General features: G+C 35.5%; 1 protein-coding gene across 1 annotated transcript in view; it reads right to left on the reverse strand.

Moving 5' to 3' along the window:
• Nucleotides 1-22,793, reverse strand: part of HSD17B4 (hydroxysteroid 17-beta dehydrogenase 4) — a 56,997-nt gene that overhangs the window by 15,084 nt on the left and 19,120 nt on the right. Inside the window, exons 10-19 of the mRNA XM_026673582.2 lie at nucleotides 22,490-22,514; nucleotides 21,767-21,895; nucleotides 17,054-17,157; nucleotides 15,067-15,303; nucleotides 14,203-14,254; nucleotides 12,633-12,704; nucleotides 10,636-10,739; nucleotides 10,016-10,081; nucleotides 1,427-1,496; nucleotides 198-304 (exon numbers count right to left, since the gene is read on the reverse strand). Coding sequence (XP_026529367.2) covers nucleotides 198-304; nucleotides 1,427-1,496; nucleotides 10,016-10,081; nucleotides 10,636-10,739; nucleotides 12,633-12,704; nucleotides 14,203-14,254; nucleotides 15,067-15,303; nucleotides 17,054-17,157; nucleotides 21,767-21,895; nucleotides 22,490-22,514 — 966 coding nt within the window. The remainder of the gene's footprint in view (nucleotides 1-197; nucleotides 305-1,426; nucleotides 1,497-10,015; nucleotides 10,082-10,635; nucleotides 10,740-12,632; nucleotides 12,705-14,202; nucleotides 14,255-15,066; nucleotides 15,304-17,053; nucleotides 17,158-21,766; nucleotides 21,896-22,489; nucleotides 22,515-22,793) is intronic.

Genomic DNA, 22,793 nt, shown 5'->3' on the forward strand with positions numbered 1-22,793 from the left:
ATAAGTTCCCCATAGGGTGTACCAAACTGGAAATTGAGCCTTATTCATTTAAAAGAAAAACAGTAACTTAAAAATCAAACCATGGCTTACAATTCTGGCTTATTCAAAGAGCACAGCATACCACTTTTGTAATTTTAAGAATTGTATTTAAGAAAAGTAATCTTCTATACTTAATGAAAACACCAATACATACAGACCTTAACTGTCTTGAATTTGGTCACATCGTTATTAGCAAAGTGTTTCAAAACATGCCTGGCAGCAAATCCCAAAGTACAAAGTCCATGCAATATGGGTTTCTGAAATCCTATTAGAAGAACACAATTTTTTTCTAGGAATTTATTTCTTATTTACATTCCTCAGTTTAAACACAGACTTTAGGAATCATGACTATTGTTTTACAAACCTATTCATATGCACACACGCACACATGGTTAGACTCTGCCTGCCAGCAAACATCCTGAAATTAGTACAGATGGCTACATGAAATAACTGCAATATAACACATTGCTGGCTAAAGGACTGTAATCCGGTCACTCTCCAAAGTCTGGTGCATAACACAGCAGCCCAATTTGCTAACTGGGATTCAGAGTCTGGAACTTGAGAGAACTCTATATATATAGTTCTGCCTTATGCAGTTTTTCGATCCATGAAGATACCAACAGAAAGCCAATAAACAGGCCATAACTATAATAGCACTGCTTTCCAACAGTTTCCAACAGTTGGTTTCCAACAGTTGCATATATTGTAATATATAGCCTTATAACTAGGACTTAGAAACAGTTTTATCCTCTATGAATTTGTTCAATCTCCCTTTAAAGCCATCTGAGGTTAAAGCTGGCAATATATCTTGCAAGAGTAAATTCCCTTTATTTTTTGGAGAAATAAAAGATACTGTGCAGAGTTAATTCTGGTTGTATTTAAATGCTGTGATCTATAAATGTCTTGACCTAAAGTATATGAAGGACAATATTTTCTTTCAGGAAATTTCTTCTTTATTACATTCCCATCTAGTAGGTAGATACCAGCCAAAATAGTGACTAAAATTGCCTGCTTGGTGACTCCCACTTTATGGAACATCTTTTCCAAGAATGCAGCATTCATTTTTTGTCCTTTTGGCATTAAATAAAAATAGTCATTTCTCTCACCCTTCAATGTTTCATTGTTTTAATCACTACAGGTTAATTTTAGATACATTTAGTTTTCTCAATGCACTCAATATTTCTTTTGATGACTATATCTATTCTTTCATGCCTCTAAAAACACCACTGTATTTTACATAAGGGAAAAACAAAAGCAATTTACAGTAATTTCATTCCAGGGAAAGAACACTGTTTGTTACAATTCAAACATTCACACACACACACAAAATGACATTTCAAAATTAGCAATAGTCATTCATTTTCTTGGAGTAGCGACCCAAACTCACCTCCAAGGGCTGCAAACCCAGGGTCAATGTGCAAAGGATTCCAGTCGCCACTAAGCCGATACAAGGCAGCCTAAAGAACAAAAATCATTTGAAAAACATGATCAATAAATAAATAAAACTTTACATTTTTTTCTGGTGACTAAGAGCAAAATCTGCTCCAAAATTCATTCATTTACTATGCAGTTTACAGTTTGCCTTTCCATACTGACAGGAAATAAAGTAACTAACATCATAAAAAAAAGTTGTTAAAAACACACAACAAAAAACTTCAAGAAACAGAAGCTAAGCAAGAGGTGTCTGCCACAAGCCACACCACTGGTGCTGTCATGTAACCAAATAGGCTCAATTCAGTTGCATTTCTTGACACAACAATCAAGCCAGAATGAACACAGAATGAAAAGTGTTCTGTGTTTTCATCCTCCAGAACAGATTAATGCACTGTGTTGAGTGTATGTCTCCCAATTCGGCTCAATGGGCAGGGATAGTACATAGAATGAGAGATGGAGGAGGTTTCTACAGAACTTTATTTTGAATCAACTACTCAACCACAACAATTTATAAACAAACGAACAATCTGAAGCATCTCATTTGAGCTACCAACTACCATGTCAAAATCTGAGAGGAAGTTCATTCTAGTTCTGTTTCAATACTACTACTTCTATCAATATGAACTAAAATACTGCTGGAATGTTTTATTTAACATTTCAGCTAAGCCAACTATGCCATTTTGTTGGACTCTTCCAAATGCTATATTTGACTTTTTTCTCTCTTCATAATGTCCAGCGAGGGAATTGCGCCTATCTGACCTGTACTGGATTCAGGGAAACAAGAAAAGCAGGCAAGAAGAGTAGAACCAGTTAATACAGTACTTAGATGATTGCTCCCATATCCTAGCGCTTTACACTAGACTAGAGAAAGAAATTCCAAATCTTGGAACAAGGCAACATCAAGCCACTTCTGCATTATTGCCATGAAGCCACATAAACATCATGAGATGGCTAACTGTGAAGCTCTGTTTGAATCTTTGCTTTTGGATTCATAATAATCAGGAACCATCTCCTGTCCAAGGAGAATGATTAGTATTCATTGAATTTAGATTTGAAGAAACCAAATGTTATTTGGAGCATAAAAAACCTTAAGATTTCCTAAGCCTTCAGACATCTCTGTCTTGTGTGTAATTTGTTGTTTTTAGCTATAGGGGATAGAAAATGATTTTGCTATTGTTACACATACAAACATGTGTTTGTGGCATGTGCGTGCACACACACACATACACACACTCGTGGGGGGGGGGGTTGTGTGGGTGGAGGTATATAGTTGTACCAAATACATTTTAAAAAGACACCTCAAAATCAAGAGGGATGCTCTAAATATAACCAACAGCAACATTTTGGATTCTTTTTCTTCCATGAAAACCTTTAGCATTTATGCCACTCTTTCTTTTTCATCTTCAGACTGATCCTCTGGGCAGAGAATATTCTTTAGGCACATATTAATATTCTTTTTCCATAAACTATATGTGCAACTGAACAAATGTTCAATTTATGCATCATGTTTCTTCCTGATAATCCAAATGCTGTTTGTTACTGCATATTTATATCTTCTCAGCTTAAGAATTGCTATTAATTTTGGAAAGCTAAGATTCTGGTTTTACTGTATAAATTTCTGACAAGAAGACTGACACATGAAAGAACTCAATGGGCTCAAATCTGCAATGCTGCTATGAATATCCAAAGGAATCACTTAGGTTCTTGCATGCAATCCACCACAATCCATTAAAAAAAATAATCCATATTACAGTACAGTAAGGTCACAAAAGAATGAATTGTTACATAGAGTGACATAGTAACCTGGTCCAAAGGGACATATTTGGTCTATGTCTTTGGGTCTACAAACTGCACTGCCATTCAATGGCACCTGACCATATCTGGAGGCTGACGAAGGCTGATGTACAGTTGGAGTGAACCTGCTCATCTGTTAGCTATATGTTACTTTGCTATATAACTGAACCATTGACTGATGGGGAGCAGGCAGCAACCAGATGTTTCATAAGGTAGAACTAGAGTGTATAAAAATGCAGAACTGTTCCAGAAGCATCCAACTCACTTTTTATAAATTGCTAGGTACAACTTGGCTTCATTTGTTTGTTTATATCTTGTCTTTATTATTTTTGCAAATAATTCAACAAACCGGTATCTAATACTCCTCCCTTCTTGTATTTTCCAAATTAAAACAACCCTCTCAAAAGTCATCCAGCTGGCTTTCATGCCTAAGGTAGGACTAGAAATCACAGTCTCAGGTTATCTGGCTTGGGACCTTAACCACTGGACAAAACCAGCTCTCAAATTTGCCACTTGCTTAGTTAATGTTCACGCTTCCAAAAATCACTTTGCCATGGCGAATGAGCCTTTCAAATTCTGTTTAAAGTAATTTAAAGCATGGATAAAATTGATGAAAGAGAACTGAAAAACTAAAGAAAGGAAAAAACTCAGCAACTTCTGCGTGCCCGCAACCATGGTATTTCCTTTCATTTTCAGTATCATGTAAAAATGGATCCCTCTCTGGACCATGACAAAAATCAAATCATTAAGAGCAACAGACTGAAGTCGCTTGTGATATGGCTGTATTGTTCTCCAATTAATAACAGAAACTGTCAAATGTTATTTCCTAACAATTTAGACGTTCTGCCAGATCAAAAGTGGAAAGACAATATCCAGCCTGCCTGTAGCAATTTTTCAGTATTGCCAGCTGTCAACAATAAAGGTTATATGCAAAAGTAACATAAATTGAAGCCAAAAATACCATCCTGCATATGAATAAGAGAAAATGAACCAGCCACTCTCTCTCTTAAGTAAAAATCGTTTTAATCAAATATATTTTCAGATCTAGAATAAAGCAAGCAATCATAGTAGCATAGTATAGATAAATAATTAACAAAGCTAAATTGGAAGATATGTAGATCCACAACTGAATTTCTTATCCCATTCAACTCTGATAAAGAGCAGTTCTGTCCCTATCAGGTGGAGGATCACAGTTCTCAAAAGAAAAAAAAACAGTGAGCAGTTTTCTCTTAATTTCTCTCTTCCCTTAATTACAAAATATAACACATTATAGTAATGCCAAGTGTACGTGGCATTTTATAGAGCTCTGCATGATAAAAAATGAAAAAAGCTATGTGAATGGGACTATCAAGTGAACTTTTTCCCGTTTATCTATTCTTGTGTGAACACCTGAACCGAACTAGGTTCTCATCAACCTCTTGCTATCAATGTAAAACATACCTATGAAGGCTATGTTTACTGTAGTCAAATTCAAGTTGGTCCTGAATAAAATGATTAGGACTGTTATTTGACTTTTTGCTTCAGCACCAAATAGTTTCAAAAATATTTATAGCAAGGAGGAAAATGGGTGAAAACTGATCTTTCTACTACACTCATAAAATAATACGTATAAATTTCTTGAAAGTATGAAATATTTAAAGTTGAAAATAAAGCTCTTGAAAGTTTGACTTTTTATGCAAGCAAAATATGTTGTACAAGAGAATGTGCTTCACACACACACACACACACACACACACAAAGGGAATGTTTGCTCTGAAAATTGATATAGCCAGGGATGCTATAAAGATAAATTCATTTGTCAAATATTAAACATTTGTGTAAGGGGAGAAAAAAGCAATGGTCTGATAAATCCCTTAAGCTACAGCTTTATCCTCTATCATCTAGAAATCAACACACTGACCAAAGAACACTTAAAAAAAAAAACCTCTAAGCTAGAATTAGGTCTGCCCTTCTGCAAGATTAATCTCTTACAAGATTATTTTCTATAATAACAAACAGAAGCACTGTGAATTAAGGCCAGCCCTCTTGTTTAACTCCATAACCCTATCAAAAAGCAGCTGAAATAGCAAGGGAAGAAAAACAGAAATAAAAGAACACAGAAGCATCCAAGGACGTGTAATTTGTGGAGCAAAAAAATCAATCTATGGCAGAAACAATATACATATATTTGCGGCATGTCATGTTACCAAATTAAAAACAAATATTACAAGAACCCACAGGTTTCACTCTCATAGAACAATGAATCTCCCTCCCCTTCCTTGAACTTCAGCAAAACCTTGAGATATGGAAAGATAGGAGGAAGAGAATTAAACTAAAGATGAGGTAATGAAACTGATGTTCAGCGCACATACATCCACGCTCTGAGAGTGCTTTTGTTTTCCTGAATCAGAGAGACTAGTATCGTTTTAAAATATTTAACAGGCACATATTTCTGTTCATAAATTTCTGTTATATGATATATAGTCTTGGGATGCAGGTGTTGTTGCTTTTGAGTTGCCAAAAATCCGTTTGGTCTGTTAAGTCCTTTGAAATCTCCCTTCCTTTTATCTGACTAGGCTGCTGTCTGGATTTTTGGCTTTGCTGTTTATTGCTATGCTATTCCACTGATTGTTTATGCTTACTATAAGAACTGAAAACAAAGAGACCACCATATGTAGAGCCGCTGAGGTTTCCCACCTCCCCCAATCTTTAATAATATACTTTATGTAGTGTCTTAATATCCAGCACAATTCAATGCAATTACAATAAGAGAAGTAATAACAGTAGCCAAACTGACCCCAGGTTAGGAACAGTATGAATTGTATAGGTCACCAATAAATAAATCCTAGAGGTAGGAATTTTTAACTGGATGAAGAATGGTACCTGCTAGTGGAACCTCCTATACGGTTCACAAGTATCTCATGGTTCTTCTCTAAGCATGGGTTCAGTGGCAATGCAAAGGTGTACATGTGTCCCTCAAACAGAGAAATTCTCTGCATGTACCTTTGTATCTCAGTAAAGGTCCCTTTCACATTGACTCAAAGATGTAGTTCTGTATGTCCATCCAATATATAGAGGTGCAGCTATTGATAGATCCTTTCAATCTCTTTCATAATCTTCTCCATTATGAATCATTTAAAAACTGTTGCAATGCTGAATTTGAATTGCTCTATTGTAGAGAGTAAAGAAGATGGCATTGAAAGAGAGATGGGAAAACTATTCCCAAGGACACGAGAAGGAAAATTTAGATTGAATCTGATATGTAGAAAGTGTATACAAAACTTCTCATCTGCTTTTGTAATTTATACTGTTATAAAAAAAAGGAAGAAGGGGAAGCTCATTCAGACTTGCAAGATGATGTTACTATATCCAGTCTAAATAAAAAGTTTTTAGTTTTGTGTGCAGTTATCTTGTCTGCCTTGTAGCGTTGACATCTATGCTGAATTATTACACAAATCTGTATTCAATGTTAAGAACAGCATCCAGTATGACAGGATATTTGGACCATCCTGATGGGGAGGTGCTCCACCTTTAGTCCTGAGGGGAAGTTGAACTGACACCCTTTAGGGCTGGTGCTCAATTTGAGGAATATTATCAGATTTCTAGTTTCCTGCTTAAGGAGGAGGTTAGTGGGGGCAGATGGCTGAAACCAATTTGGGAGATACTGTTTGTTTTCTCTGGACATTGTTTTTGTACTGTGATATTTGTGTTTTTGTACTGGGTTGAATTGTTTTATTTAAATGTTATATATTGTATCTTGCCCAGAGTCATGTTGGAGTTGAACAGTTCATACATTTAATTAATAAATAAACTTCTAACAAAGACTTTAAAAAAATCCTATTCTTACATAGCAGTATGACAAAAGATGGACAATGAAAGTGTTACACAACAAATTTAAGAGCACAGCTGTTGAAAATTCAGTATTTCATGGAATCTTGGATGTGCTTTATAGAAAAGTCCTTGGTGCTTTCTTCTCTTAGGACTGAAGATGTTACCTAGTTGGCTAATGAAATGTCTAGAGGAAAACAACCAAACTCAGAAAACACCAAGGACCGCACAGCTCAATTCTGAGCTACATATACTGCATTCTTTATTAGTGGTTTATAGTCCATATTGAGAAAACACTGTAATCCTAATAATGCCTTTTTAGGTACTAGCTTCAACCAGCTTTAAGAAGGTTGTGTATATTTGCACAACTTTAACAACTGAAAATATAATTAATTCTTAAACATGAATAGAGACATTTTATCAATCAACACTTACTAGGTCAATTATAATATATGCACAATAAATGGTGAAGGAATCAAACAGAAAGGAATTCAAAAACAACATATGAAAACTGAGAATATATTGTTACATCCAGCATTAATACCGGATGCATTCTGTATTCTAAGAAAAAAAATGGAATTAAAACTCCATTAGGTTAACCTTGGAGGAATACAAAATATTACATGTGTTACCAATGACACAATTGTTGTCCCAAATGGATGCCTGTGGTCCTTGCTATACATTGTCACCATTTATTTTCTCCTCCCTTACTTCCAGTATAGGAGTTTCTGAAAATTGATTTCTTATTAACCCTTTTCCAAAAGCCACACACACAGATCAAAAGATAACTCCCAATAGGGAAATGAATCCTTTGACAAAATATTTGTATTTTCATTGATTTAAAACCTCATTTTGACAATTGGCAGTACTGAGACGATGCTTTTAAACTCTGTAGTCAGAGCATCCCCTTGTGGGAATGAAATAGGTAAGTTTATCGGTCCATAAATTATTAACAATTAAATGCTTTTAGATTTAGTTTAATCTTCTCTCAACACTTTTGCTTGATGCAAAGATTAAACAAAAGAAAACACACTTGAAAGAAGCTCACACTACAAAGAAGCAATGGGAAGGGTAGGAAAAAGTAGCATTTGCTCGTCATGGCTGGGGAAAAAAATTCTTTTTAAATTTATGTTGAAACTTTTAGAACATATTATTTAATTCATCCAGAATTCAAGCCAGTTACCTGATATTACTGATCACTATATATTCTAATGACAAGCTATTACAAGTTCTTTCTCCTCCCTCCTTCACCTCCCCCTTCACTGTTTTAAGGCAGAGAGCCTCAAATCATGGGACTGCTAGAGAAGATGAGAGACTTTTTCAAAATATTTGCTTTCTTGCATTTTGATGTGTGGCAAAAGTCATAAAACAATCTCTTCTGGATACACTCAGCTCATTAAATTCTTTCCTTCAGTCAAGGAAATGAGCCTAGTGCTGCACTGCTGGTCCTATTCTCCTTGGTCAGCCTTGATTCACAGGCCAAAAGCCTGACTTCAGCAGATTAGGGGCAAAGTCAGTAACTGTGCAAAAGATGGAAAGGGAAGAATATTTGCTATATGCTTCAAAGGCTGAGAGAGATAGATAAGGAAAAGGACCCCAGGCTTCTGATGGGACAGTAACCCCTGCTACCTCCATCACTCCTGTCTTCGTGCTTTCCAATGCCAGTCGTGACAGATGATGGGGATTTTCAGTATGGAGGGAATGCAAGAAAGGTTTTGACAATGACACAAACAACTGCCTAAGAACATTTCCTTTCATCCTCTGACTCCTTGTGTCTCTCTGAGTATGACTGAGGCAAAGAAAGAAAGACTAATTCCTGCCAATAGTTATTCAGCTATATATTAGAAAAGTGCACTGTGTTAAAGCATCTGTTCAATGCCATGCATAAAATATGGTGCAGATGAAATCCTAGATTTTCCTAATTCAGATAATTGTTGAAATGAGATGGTATCTTCTCTCGTTCCCTGGGGGAAGCCTGGGTTCAAATTCGCTCTAATTCATGGAAGATCAGTATGTGACTTTGGGCCCGGCCTACCCCAGAGGGTTGTTTCTGAGGCACTTAATAAACAAAGGAGGTTGTTAGATCTGTATCCCACATCAAGCTTCTGGGAAAAGGTGGTATTTATTTAAAAAATAAATAAATACCATATTGTCCTTTAAAATGAGCAAGTCCTTAAATGACGCACTGCGGTGCATCAACAAAAATGTCTGGATGTACAGGTAGTTCTCGACTTAACAACAGTTCATTTATTGAGTGTTCAAAATTACAATGGCACTGAAAAATGTGATTTCTGACCATTTTTCACAGTTATTAAGTTTTGCAACAATTATGGGATCAAGATTCAGATGCTTGGCAAGTGGTTCATATTTATGACTTTTGCTGTGTCCAAAGGTCACATGATCCCCTTTTGTGACCTTCTGACAAGCAAAGCCAATGGGGAAGCCACTTAACAACCAGATTACTAACTTATCAACTGCAGTGATTCACTTAACAACTGTGGCAAGAAAGGTCATAAAATGGGGCAAAACTCACTTAAAAATGTCTCATTTAACAACATAAATTTTGGGCTCAATCATGGTCATAAATTGAGGACTACCTGTACTTTATGTATGGACATACCCTAAATAGGACTCTTTTAGATGTGAATGTTTTTATTTAAAGAACCAAGTTCTATAAATGGATGTTTAAGGCATGTTTTAAAAAGGTAGCATTGAGGAAGGGGGGTGTTTTCAGTAGAATATAAGACCAAAGTTAGTCCAACACCCACATGAATTCAAGCCATTAGCTACCAGCTGGTACCGCTCATAAACTCTGTATTGCAAAATTCTAAAAATCATTAATTGACTCCTTTAGTTTTAGTAGTAACTTAGTATTTCTAAAAAATGTGAAACGAGACTCCTCATAAGAAATTGTACTTTTCACTAAGAAGTAAATATTTACCTGATCTACAGTAGTGGCATCAGTGATTACAGCATCTGGTGGCCTCTTGGGGGCCTCCACTGTGACCTGAACGAGATGAACGAATAAATGAACACAGCAGAAGGAAGAAAGACAAGAAATATTCTTTTTCTTTATGAAATGTTGGTTATTTCATAGTTTTACACAAATTGGTGAACTCTAAAACTTTAAGTAGAGCGGACAGTTTCTCAAGTAGAGAGCTTGAACTGAAAATTACAAGAGGTAGTACTTAGAATCTAGAGTCCAGAAGGCAACCAATTGGTCATTAGGTACACTGCAAAATCTTAAGCTGAGGTAATAATACATCGAAGTAAAATTAGTTCAAAGATAAGCAACCTGACCACTCTCCCTAAATAGCAAATGTTGTCAGGGAGTTTACTTGCAGTGCCCTACCATCCATCTTACTTAGCACAACCAATGCAATAGATACGTTTTGAGAGGCTGGTGGTAAGGAACATATTACGAGCTGAATGGAACTTAGTGGGAGGGGGGAATCAACTTCCAAGCAAATGAACTGAATTCAGGGAGTAATTACTTTTATGACTGCTAAGTAATTGGCAGTATGTTTGAAATTCAGTAGCCTAACACAAAACTCATATTACCTTGGCTTTCTCAGATGATCGCTTTCCACCAAATCCTCCGGCTCCAACAACAAAGACAGAGAATTGATTATAGCACAAAAGATCCTTTCCATGGTACGTGTGTACTAGAGAGGAAGAGAAGCCAAAAAAGATGCCTTTTTATTTATTTATTTTTTAAATGAATAGAGTAACTTGGGTGTAATACACTTTTCAAAGGTAGAAACCTAAAATCATTGGGGGAGCATTAACTTTGCTGAAGATTCAATCTGGAAACTGAAATATTCACATGCTTTGAGCTTGTATTATTATTCTATATTGTTTTGAAACTGATATGACACTAAAATGATTGATGATTCTTAGAGATGCTTTTGCTATCCTAGACTCTATCACTGGCATATGGAACATATCACCATGACTAGAGCTATGAATGAACTGAGTATTAGGTGAGCTAATTATAAAACACTAGAAGGAGAAGATTGGCTTCTGTTTTACAACACTGATAGGCATAAAACTGGCTTATGGCTCAGGAATTCTGGGAATTGAAGTCCATAAGTCATAAAAAGGTCATCATTCCCCACTCCTGGCATAAGTAATGTGTATAGCAAATGCTGGTTCACTATAGTATTGAGTTGTATGGTATTATCAGGGTGTTTTTTTTAGTTCAGTGAAGGGAAGAAGAATGAACTAGAGTTATTTTTCTGTCTTCAGAGGAAAGATAGGAGGGCATGACTGTTCTAGCAATGTCCAGTACAAGAACTGGACTAGGATGAATTAGAATTATTATAGGTTTAGTTTCAATTTAATAGGATTTTTAACCAAAGTCACTTTGTTCTTTTGATACTCCCAGGATCTTACTTAATGACTCCATCATGCTGGAAATGATAAATTTCACCTCATTCATTTCAGATGACAACCTTGACTTAGAATCACAATTGAGCCCAAAAAGCTTTGCCCCATTTCACAATCTTTTTTGGCCACATTTGTTAAGTGAATCACTGCAGCTATTAAGTTAGCAACAATAAATTAATCTAGTTTCCCTATTGACTTTGCTCATCAAAAGCCCTGGGAAACTGCAACCATCATAAATATGAGACAGTTGTCAAGCATCTGAATTTTAATTATGTGACCACAGGGATGCTGCAACCGTCCTGTAACCTGGTCATAAGTCACTTTTTTCAATGTTGTTTTAACTTTGAACAGTCACTAATTGAACTGTTGTAAGTCAAAGACTACCTGTATTACTCGACATCTAGCTCTTACCTCGAGGACTGGCATATTCAATGAAAGCCCTACAGAGCTAATACTTTGGCCCAGCTGAACATCACTAGCACATCTAGAGGAAATTTAGTTACATGAGGCTTTTCCATATGCTCTATCACTTTTCCTTCTGAGATCAGGAAACTAGCTACTGGTCATTATACAATTTTGACTGATGCCAGCTCTATATCATTTTTGGTTTTGAATATTTTTATTTTATTCTGGCCTGACTCTTTATATAAACTAGATTTAGACTTTATTCTACCAATGTCTTAAAATTTGTGGCTTGTTTTCATCGTTCATTTTAAGATTGCAACAAGCAGGAATGGCTGAAAAGAATTGTAAAGGTATTTTAAAACAGTATAGCAGATGACTTTTAAAATATATCTATGAATATGTTTATAAGTGAAAACAAGAAGAATGTTTGATTGGGATAAGAGGAGCTAGGCTTCAATATGCCTTCATAACCGTAAGTTTTCCAGTTCTATACAAGCACACAGATTACTACTTTTTCAGATTATTACCTAAACATTGTAAAATTGGAACAACCACAATATTACATTGTGTAAATGGAATGCTATGGAAATGGTTTGGAAAGCCAGTCAAAACTGAAGCTTCTGATAAAACTGAGTGTTTCCAATTCATTTTATACAATTTTCCCTTGAGATGGCTTCCAGGCTTCCAAGTTATCATCAATGAGTTTTCAGGGCAGTTTCTATCCCAACCCCTCTAGCTATCCATCACAAAATCCAGAGAATTACCATCTAAGAGTATAAGAGCTCCTGAACCTTTATCAAGAATGTCAGCAATAGTGGTTTGTGAAGTCAGTTTTCCTAAAACATAAAACAAAATTGACAAATGAGTACTCAAAAAAAACCAAAAAAAACCCAACCAGATATTTTTCTGTTTTATTCACAGAGGATCAATGATTATTATTAATATAGCACAGGACAGGTATTAAACAACATAACATTATTTGAACCAAGGACATTTTAGGGCAACAATCAAGTACAGTCAAGAGGGAAGGTGCCAACCATGTGATTGAAGCTTCAATACTTTTTCATTTCCATTATGATACATATAAAAAGGAGGCAGGGTTTCAACTGGAGAGTTGTGGCAATCATTTGAACAGCTTGACCCCCTTGCATGCAAAAGAAGTACCCTTCTGCACAAAAATACTAACTCATCTTGAGTTGGAGTTTCCACTTCCATTATTCCTAAGTGGCCCAGATCAGGAGTCGCCAACCTTTTGGACCTCAGGGACCATCAAACTCATAATTTTAAACCCTGGGGACCACTAATATGAATTTTAACTGACGGTGGCTTGCTGACATTGGTGGGAGAGAGAGATCTGACCTAACCTCTCCCTCCCTCCCTCCCTCTCTCTCTCTCACACACACAAACACACAGAAACAGGGGTGAGATTCAAATTTCTTAACAACCGGTTCTGTGGGCGTGGCCTAATTTGTGGGTGTGGCTTGGTGGTCATATGACTGTCTGGGTATTGCTTGTATGTAAATATTATAAATATTTATATAAATATTGAATTTTTTATTAAAAAAGAGCAACTTTTATGCAAAATCAGGCAAAGCAGGCAGGCAGATTGAGTTGCTCACAGAATCACAGATTCATTCAGAGATCTATCTTTCTGCCATCGGCTAGCTGTACTGCTTCAGTCCTAAGGAAGGTTCAGCTCTTAAAAGCAGAGTCAAAGTTCTAAAGATTAGCTAGAATGCAAGAAATCCAACAATTTCCTGCTTTTTAGCTACTCTAAATCTCCTGGCACAGCAGAACATCTGATGGTCGGAAAAAGGAAAAATAGCAATTTAGCAGGCAAGTTTGCCAGATAAGGAGTGAGTGGGCGGGGAGGGTTCCCGTGGACCATGTGGGTGGCGCAGCCTTGTGTTCCTGTGCAGTCTGGATTGCTTTGGGGGGTCCTCTCGGGGTGACATTTCTCTGTGGACCACCAACATTTTCTCGCAGACCACTAGTGGGCCATGGCCCACCAGTTGGTGACCACTGGCCCAGATTATTTGAACCTTAACCAATTTTGGAGACACTAAGTTGAAGATCATATTGAATACTTGCTCTGCTCTTTGATGCATGATAATACTTAGAACATCTCCCCTTAAGGGCAGGAAGAACTATGTATCTTAGATATAGCTCTACAGTATTCAGAAGTGGTTCTATTCCAGTGGAACTCTTATTCATATAACTACAGAGAGAGAAAAACAATAAGCATTCTAGAAAAAAGAAGAGATATAGTGTGGTACATTCATGGAAATTCAATATATTTCCTAATGGAGCTAATTAGATATGTACAAGTCTTACCTGATGTAGGAAACGGTTTGTACAACTCCAAATATTGTTCACCATGTAAAGCCTAAGGGGAAAATGTATTTTTCACAGAATATAGAACTATTTCATTGAAATATGTACCAAACTATTTTCTTAAATACATTATCAGTTTAATTTGGCAAAGTGGGGGGAAAAACAGGACTAAAGTTCACATTGAGGATTTTCCCAATAAAAGGCATTACTTTTTTTATCTGTTGCAAAGTAATGAAAGTAATGAGGCATTACTATTTTATGGCCTTGTAAATCTTCAGTGTCTGGAAGTGAATATGCCATTAGATGCAAAATATCCTTATCTTTTCCAAGGGTCCAATTTAAAAAGTAGTTTTCGTTTAATTCACTTCCTTTTTTCCCTTTCACTAAACTTTCAGTGACTTAGGTATTTTTTTAAAAAATCATATTATCAGTATCCCTTGTAGTTTATTTTTTTCTTTCTTCTGAAAGTATAAATTAAAGTGTAAAATACCTCAAGCTCATTAGTACTTCAGCCTGGCTTCAAAGAAGCATTGAAAAACACCTACGTGAAATGTCTAGCAGAGCATATCCAATTACTTTGTTATTCCATCCCAATAAAATTGTTACTGCTGTGATATTGATATCAATCCTACAAAATTGACTACACCCGACTCCCAAACTTCCACATTATCTTGGACACTGAGGAAAAATGGGAAGCCAAACAATGGATTTGGTACTTAGATTTTAACCAGATTTTAAAGTTTAATATATATATATATATATATTTTAAAACTCTTTCCATTTCCTCATTTTGTACTAGTAATGAACACTGTTTTCTAATAGGTTGTAACATAAAACAAATTAGTTGTTCTAATGGATCCTTACTCTTGTAAAATCAAAATTGAATCCTGGAATACTCAACATGCTACCATCAATCATGGAAGCTTGAGCTGGTATGACTGCAAAAGTTGGAAGGCAGCAGAACTCTTCACTCCCTTCAAACAGGAATTTCAGATTGTCCGGATCCTTGGTGGACATACCCACTCCAAGCGCATACAAAATGGGCTGCAAATGAGTGTATTCATATGCAAACTCAGGGAGCTTCTGGCCAATGCATTTTGCCTGTGGGTATTAAATGCACAAGTTACTTGTTGATTTAGATATTTAGCTAATAATATTTGCCATTCGTTCAAGGAGCTTAAAGTGATTAATGTTTGTAAATAAATACTTTCCATAAGTGATGATAATCATCTCTAGTTCTTTCAGGAAAACACTTGGTTCTCATTTCTCAGACAATGATTTTACATATTTTAATAGCATCTATTTTATTTATATAAATAATAACACACTAAGCATTTTATTGACGAATACGTTTTAACTGACTAACATATAGGGCAACATTATTGCTGAACCCCCACTGCCAGTAATTCTAGTGAGAGTGAGAAACTCCTAATGTAAATGAAGGTATGGATGAGTTATAAAAATCATTTTAGAAATTAGCATATAATCCTAATAAATCCTATCAAGATTTAAATCATTCTAAACATAACAAATTATTTCTTTGATTCTAAGTATTAAAATGTCAGGAAGGCTGAAGGAAAAGGTGTTATAGGTTAATTATAACCCCAGAGTCAAATGCACCCTTATTTCAATATCTTTATGTAAGGTATCAGTTCAGACTTCTATTAAAAACCATATGTAGAAGATGGTGTCAGATAAACAACAGAATAACAGAGTTGGAAGGGACTTTGGAAATCTAGTCAACCCCTCAAGCAGGAGATCCTATATCAGTCTAGACAAGCGGCTGTTTAGTCTTTTCTTAAAAGCCGCCAGTAATGGAGCACCCACAACTTCTGAAGGCAAGCTGTTCCACTGGTTAATTGTTCTCACTTTGGGGAAATTTCTCTTTAGTTCTACGTTGCTTCTCTCTTTGACTAGTTTCTATCCATTGTTTCTTATCTTGAGCCTCCTGGTGTTTTGGAAAATAGATTGGCCCCGTCTTCTTTATGACTGCCCCTCAAATATTGGAAATAAAGGATACAGGACCTGAGTCTTTTATATCTGGCTCATTATTTACCTCACAGTTGGCCCCTGCCTGATTATCTCTAACTGGATCTGGCCTTTGACAAACTCTGGTGTTCTCCTTTCCCAGTCTATTTCTCAACTGAGAAACATTTGCCCACATAGATAGCTCCAATTAACAATTCTTGTTATAGGAATTATTTTATTAAGCAGAATGATCAAATATTCCCCAAAGTGATCATGATATTTGATTGTGGAAGTCTAGATGGCATCTACAAAGGTGGGGAAAGCAGGGGAAAGTCCTGTTGTCAAAATGAAAGGCAGCTAATGTGTTGGGATTCAGCCACATTTCTACCATGTCTTTTTAAACTCAATTCTTGTATGATTAAACAACAGGTTCCACTTTCCCTAGGATAATAAACGTCATCTTTATTCTTTAATTGTTTAAAAGGCATTGCTACAGTATATTACCTGGGGTATTAAATTACAATATTAGAATTATGAATTAGAATACTTTTATTTTTGGCAGAAACTGTACTTTGTATTAGTGCTTAGAGAAATTAAATCTACTTAACAAAACAAATATTAAGAGTCAGAATTTTCCAGAACAAAACCAATTCATCTCTTACCTAATCAATGTAATGGTTCTTATAAATGCTATTGTTAAATGTTACAAGGAAGAAAACAGTTAAGAGCGACAGAAAGATATTTTTGTTCCTCTGTCATTTTGAAATCAAACTTTTAAAGCTATACACTGCATCTTCTGATTCACATCTGTAACAAGTTTCTTGTGGTTCTGGCAAGTGGAATGTCTTCAAATACAATAATGCGCATAATGCATTTTACTTACAGGGTTGACTGAAGAGGATGTGGGTGCACTGTGGCCTACAGGATTTGGAGACACATCCTGAGACTCTATTTGATTTAGCACAGCATTCAGCATAACAAGAGATTCTGGAAATAGAAAAATATAGTGGTTTCAAAACTATAAAGAAAATAGTCTTTCCATAAACTACCTCTGGAGCTGTAACACAGTCAACACAAGCGTTACATGGCATTTTATTTCATACGCAGAGGTCTTGTTTCTTTAACTGCATCATATTTGAAATGTCAGATATATTTTGTAAATGGCAGAAGTGTTACTTGATTTGAATGACTAAGAAACTGTCTATAGTTAAGCAGGGATGATATAGGACTGACTGCTATTCCTATATGTTGTGTTAGTACAATATAAATGAATGGCTAATGTTCACATGGGTGCTTTGGAAACTGCTTTTGTCTTCACAAAGGAGGACAGGTAGAAGCGGATTCCAAAGAATAACACTGAGGCTAAAAATCACTTGAAGAAAGGGACTCTGTCTATATTCCTAAACATCGTAAAACATGTTTCAATACTTTTATAGGCTTGATGGGATGCAAAACTATTGTTTTGTAAATGAAGGTGGTGTAAGGACATTTGTAGATTGTACATATATATTGTATTTCTTAGCCAATGCTATCACAATGAGTGACAGGTTGTTCTTCAGTTTGGTTTAATTCTATACCTTGTTCATATTGTTTGTGTGAAGTGAAACAGAATAGAGGTTCAGTGTGAGCAGTAAAAAGATCTATTTCTATCCTGCTTATTTCTTGCTAGGCCCAAAACAGGGTGCGGGGGAGTGCAGCGTGCCCACCCGATCCCATTTTGGGCCTAGGATGCCTCCCTGCAGTGTCCTCGGAGTAAAAACGGGGCCGTGCCACATCCCCTGTGCCCTGTTTTTGCTCCCATGAGGCTGCAGGGAAGTTTACTAGGCCCAAAATGGGGCAATGGGGATGTAAGTAAGTAAGTAAGAAAGAAAGAGGAAGGGAAGGGAGAAAGAAGAAAAAGGAAGGAAGGAAGGAAGGGAGAAAGAAAGAGGGAGGGAAGAAAGAGGGAGGGAAGGGAGAAAGAAAGAAAGAAAGAAAGATAGAAAGAAAGAAAGAAAGAAAGAAAGAAAGAAAGAAAGAAAGAAAGAAAGAAAGAAAGAAAGAAAGAAAGAAAGAAAGAGGGAGGGAGGGGAGAAAGAAAGAGAAAGAGGGAGGGAGGGAATGGAGAAAGAGAAAGAAAGAGGGAGGGAGGGAGGGAGGAAAGAAAAAAAGAAAGAAAGAAAGAAAGAAAGAAAGAAAGAAAGAAAGAAAGAAAGAAAGAAAGAAAGAAAGAAAGAAAGAAAGGAAGAAGGGAAAGTGAATGAGATATGGATGGATGGATGGATGGATGGATGGATGGATAGACAGATGGATAGAGGGAGGGAGGGAGAGAAAAAGGAGAGGAAGGAAGGACCACAAACCCTGGCACTAGATGCAGCTTCAGAGGATGCTTTGAAACAGCATAGAAATCCAGGGTTGGAAGGGACCTTGGAGGTCAACTAGTCCAAACCCTACTCCCAAGAGCATTGTTAAAGTGAGTTTCTTTCTTTTGACCATCCAGTCACATGACCACATAGCCATGCCCACCAAACCACACCCACCGAACCAGTAGTAAAAAATTTTGAATCCCACCACTGTTCATATATGATGTTTTTATGGTGTACTCATTCCTTGTTACTTCTGTATCTCATTTTAACCTAAAAGTTCACCATGACCTTCCAACTGAACACAATAGTTAAGACATGGCAACTTGACAGCGAACTTATGAGCTAAGAGAATTTCACTCCCAAGTGTGAACCAATATAACATAATTGGCTAGTCTTAAGATATGGTAGGCCTCCACATAAACATATATCCAAATTGAACATTGTAGTAATTTATTACATCATTGATTATTCACTTCTTTAATAATATTTTTGGCCAAAAATGCTATAATTATCTAGCAAGGAAACATACATAACACTGACTGGTTAAGGCTTATAATCATTTTAATAAGATCATTAAAATAATATTTTTTGAAATGATACAGAACTCAACTTTTCAGGCTTGTTAATCTCAGAAAAATAAAGTTTAGATTATGTATTTGGAGACTAAATATCTGCATATCATTTTGAGCCACAATTTATAATTCTAAAAAGAATGGTTAATACAGCCTGTGCTTAGCATCTTTCTGGGGGAAACAGTATCAGAGTTTATATCAGACCCCAATTTGGGGATTTAGTAAACCAGAAGAATTAGTCCAGAATAAATTCATAAATTCAATATTAGTCTTATCCCCATGTATACAAATAGCAATGTTGGGATTAGAAGTGGTCCTTCCATCAATAAATATAAGGGTAAAGAAAGCAATAATGTTATGTTGTAGGAATATAATAATATAGGAATATGCCTGATGTTTATTTGGCACAACAATGCCTTCACAATTTAATAGTCACAGATGGATGAATTAGTGTTTAAAACTATTCTCACTAGATCAGGAACTTCTGAATGATATAAACTAGCATATATTATTGAAGAACTATTTATTTTTTTTAAAGATTTTAGACAAGAGGGAAAGCAAGTATGAAAGCTTAAGTTAGCTAAATAGTATCATTTTTTTTAAAGAAGGACAAGGAATGTCATACTATTTACAGTCTCTTACATCACTGAGAAAAGCCTTGACAGAGCTCTGTTTTCAAACAATGCCAACAGTTTATTTGGATGAAAGATAAAAAAGATTACTAATTACAGATCACTTATGCATTTGCAATAACTTACAAGTGAAAGATTTGATCTAGTGCAAATTTTATCAGGAACCTAGAGCTAGATTCACCCTTATTAATCCAAATGAATCAGTCTAGTTTAGAAGAAAAAAAATCTGATTAGTTTTCCTTATTTCAGTGTCTTCAGGCATTAAAAGTTTTTTTTAATTGTCTAATTTTCTAATGCTCCAACACAGAAAAATGAAATAGTCTATCAAGTATGTATAGCATTTTTCTCTTCCTCTTTTACTTATTCTCACAGGTGAAAATTCAGAAGTTGGGCTCTCACCCAAAAACCATGCAGAATGCCTGATTTAGTAGAAAACTAAAAGACACACTATACATAACAGGCTATATTCTTATTGATGTGTCAAAATCAAAAAGAATAATGCAAAGCAGAACTAATAATTTTTGTATCATATATCATGACTTACCAGACTCTTAACGTTGATTATATGCCTGAAGTCAGTGTCAACTCTTAGCAATCTGGCTCTAATCTTAAAACACTTGCATATTTACTTAAGATACCTATTTATCATACCTAGGTAGCAATGGTCTGTGTGACAGATTGTCTTATTACTAGAAAGGACACAAAGATGAGGGGAAAGTGCTTGAAATCACTCTTTTCTGTGTTAAGTAATCAGGGTTTAAAAACATAGGAAGCAACCTTGCATTAACCCAAATCATTCATAAATTTAACCCAATACTGTTCACACTGACAGTAAAAAAATTTAAGGATTTGGGGAACATCCAGATCAAATTCTTGAATTTACTAAGGAGGCTTACTGAATGCAAAGTATGTGTTGAATTCCTGAACTATTGCTCAACTATTTAGAAATAAATTATATTTTGTTAATGAAACAAATTAATAACCAAGGAGTTTTATAGAGTGGTGGGATTCAAATAATTTAACAACTGGTTCGCCCAGGGTCAGGTTGGTTGTTGTGGAACGTGTGGCTCAACCAGACCCTGGGTGAACTGGTTGTTAAATTACCCTCCCCCTACTATCAAAGTGGATCCTGAGCGCTGCACTGCAAATGAGAAAGGGCATTGGAGCAGCTGGCATGAGGGAAGGAGGAGCAGGCAGAAGAAAGAGGGAAAACGGCCTTCTCCTTCCCTCACACTGGCCGTTCCATTGCCTATTTCTCCAAACTAGTTTTGTACACTGTAATCGCAGCAAGGATATTTTACTTTTGTTATTGGAAAGTATATGTAGATACTTATGCAGACGAATGTTTAAAGAGGTTGTAAGAATACACCTCAATGTTTAAAATAACTCTGCATTTGAACAATAATCTTACTTAAAATTTAATTCAATTGTAAATGATTCATGGATTATAATTCCATGTATGGGATTATACCACTTCTTAAATTTGGGCTCCCTTAACATAATTTTCAGTTATCTGATAATTTTAGTTACAACTCACAAAAAAGTACACTACTTAATAGCAGTTGTTAGTCAGAAAATATGTTATCAAACTCCTCCTGTTTTGGCTACAATAAATTAACATCATTCTCCCTTTTCACTATTAAATATAGATCTGTGTCTTTCTTAATAGCAATAAGTTATACTGGATGCACATCTAAGTAGACTGAAGTTTTGGGTTGAAACTTTGGCCTTTGGCCTTTATAGAAAGGGTAATTTATAAATTAATAACATTAAGGAAAGAAAATGGAAACATTTCATACAGATTGGTAAGACTTTACCTACTTATACAAAATTTATGACATCTTAAATTCAAAAACAGGAAATATTATGGGGAAAAGTTTACTTTCTAAAACTTTACAAAGGACATAAGTACATGAATGCACACACAAAAACACACACACATATATTAAAATTAAAATAAATAATTTTGCACTTTTGTTGTTAAATACTGTAATATTTACAGTTTGCAACTTTACAAAATATGTAATGAATTTAAAGTTGCTTGTACCTCCAATTTCTTGAGGTGATTGGGCATTATCAAAATTACAAATCTTTTCCCAATTATGCTCCACAGCTTCTGGTGTCATTAGGTGGTTCTTTTGCCTGACAACAGCTCCCAGGGATCGCTCCCAGCGTACTAAACAAATAGCAATTAGAAAGGGTATTAAACACCAATTAAAAATAGCCATTCATGTGTAGCTGCATCACTAGTTTCTTTTATAAATGTTATTTTTTTTCTGATCAAAACAAAGTATGAATTATCTTCCCTGCTGATAGCAAATTGGAACTTAGCATACTGTGCATATTTTTGATGACTCTAAATAGAGTATTTATTCCAATGTGAATATGAAATTGCAGCAGATTTTCTTGGTTTGTCATCAACACATTGTTTGTGTTGGACACCAGAACCATTTTGACAGCTAAGAATAGATAATAGTGGAATTAAAAAAAATTGAGGGCCCTAGTGAAAGTAAAGCAAAATGCATTTACCAACTATCTATGATTAATCTCTTTTAACCAAACAAATAAACAAACAAATAAAATCCAATCCTAATATAGTAAGGAAGAGAGCAAGGACAGGAGGCTCAGATGGAGAGTCAATAAAATTATCCTCAAATTCTACCACTCTTAAAATGAAATGATGTTATTATATCCTAGTTTAACACATTAGTTTGGACTTTGTGTCAATTCAGATTCTTTCTCAGTAGACCAAATGAGCAAGACGACTTACATTTTCCAATCCAGCCAGCTCCAACCTGTAACATAGAGTTTTAAAAATCAGCATAATTTACAAAGAAATCTGAAAATGAAGAGTAGACAGCAAATCATATGGGAATAGTTGCCATTTAATCACAATAGATTCATTCCAATAGGTCAAAATATGCATTTACATTTATGAAGTTGATTCTTACAAAAGGCACTATGATTAGATTTAGTTCAAATCAACCAACACAAGATCAGCTTTAAACAAGACAGGGCATTAGCTTCTTATATTACAAAGCATTGTTCTGATTTTTGTATCCTCTCTTCTCAGT

The sequence above is a fragment of the Notechis scutatus genome, chromosome 2, assembly GCF_049901735.1.
Source record: "Notechis scutatus isolate UNSWTSFEM ecotype Mainland chromosome 2, rNotScu1.2, whole genome shotgun sequence".
Taxonomy (NCBI): Eukaryota; Metazoa; Chordata; class Lepidosauria; order Squamata; family Elapidae; genus Notechis; species Notechis scutatus.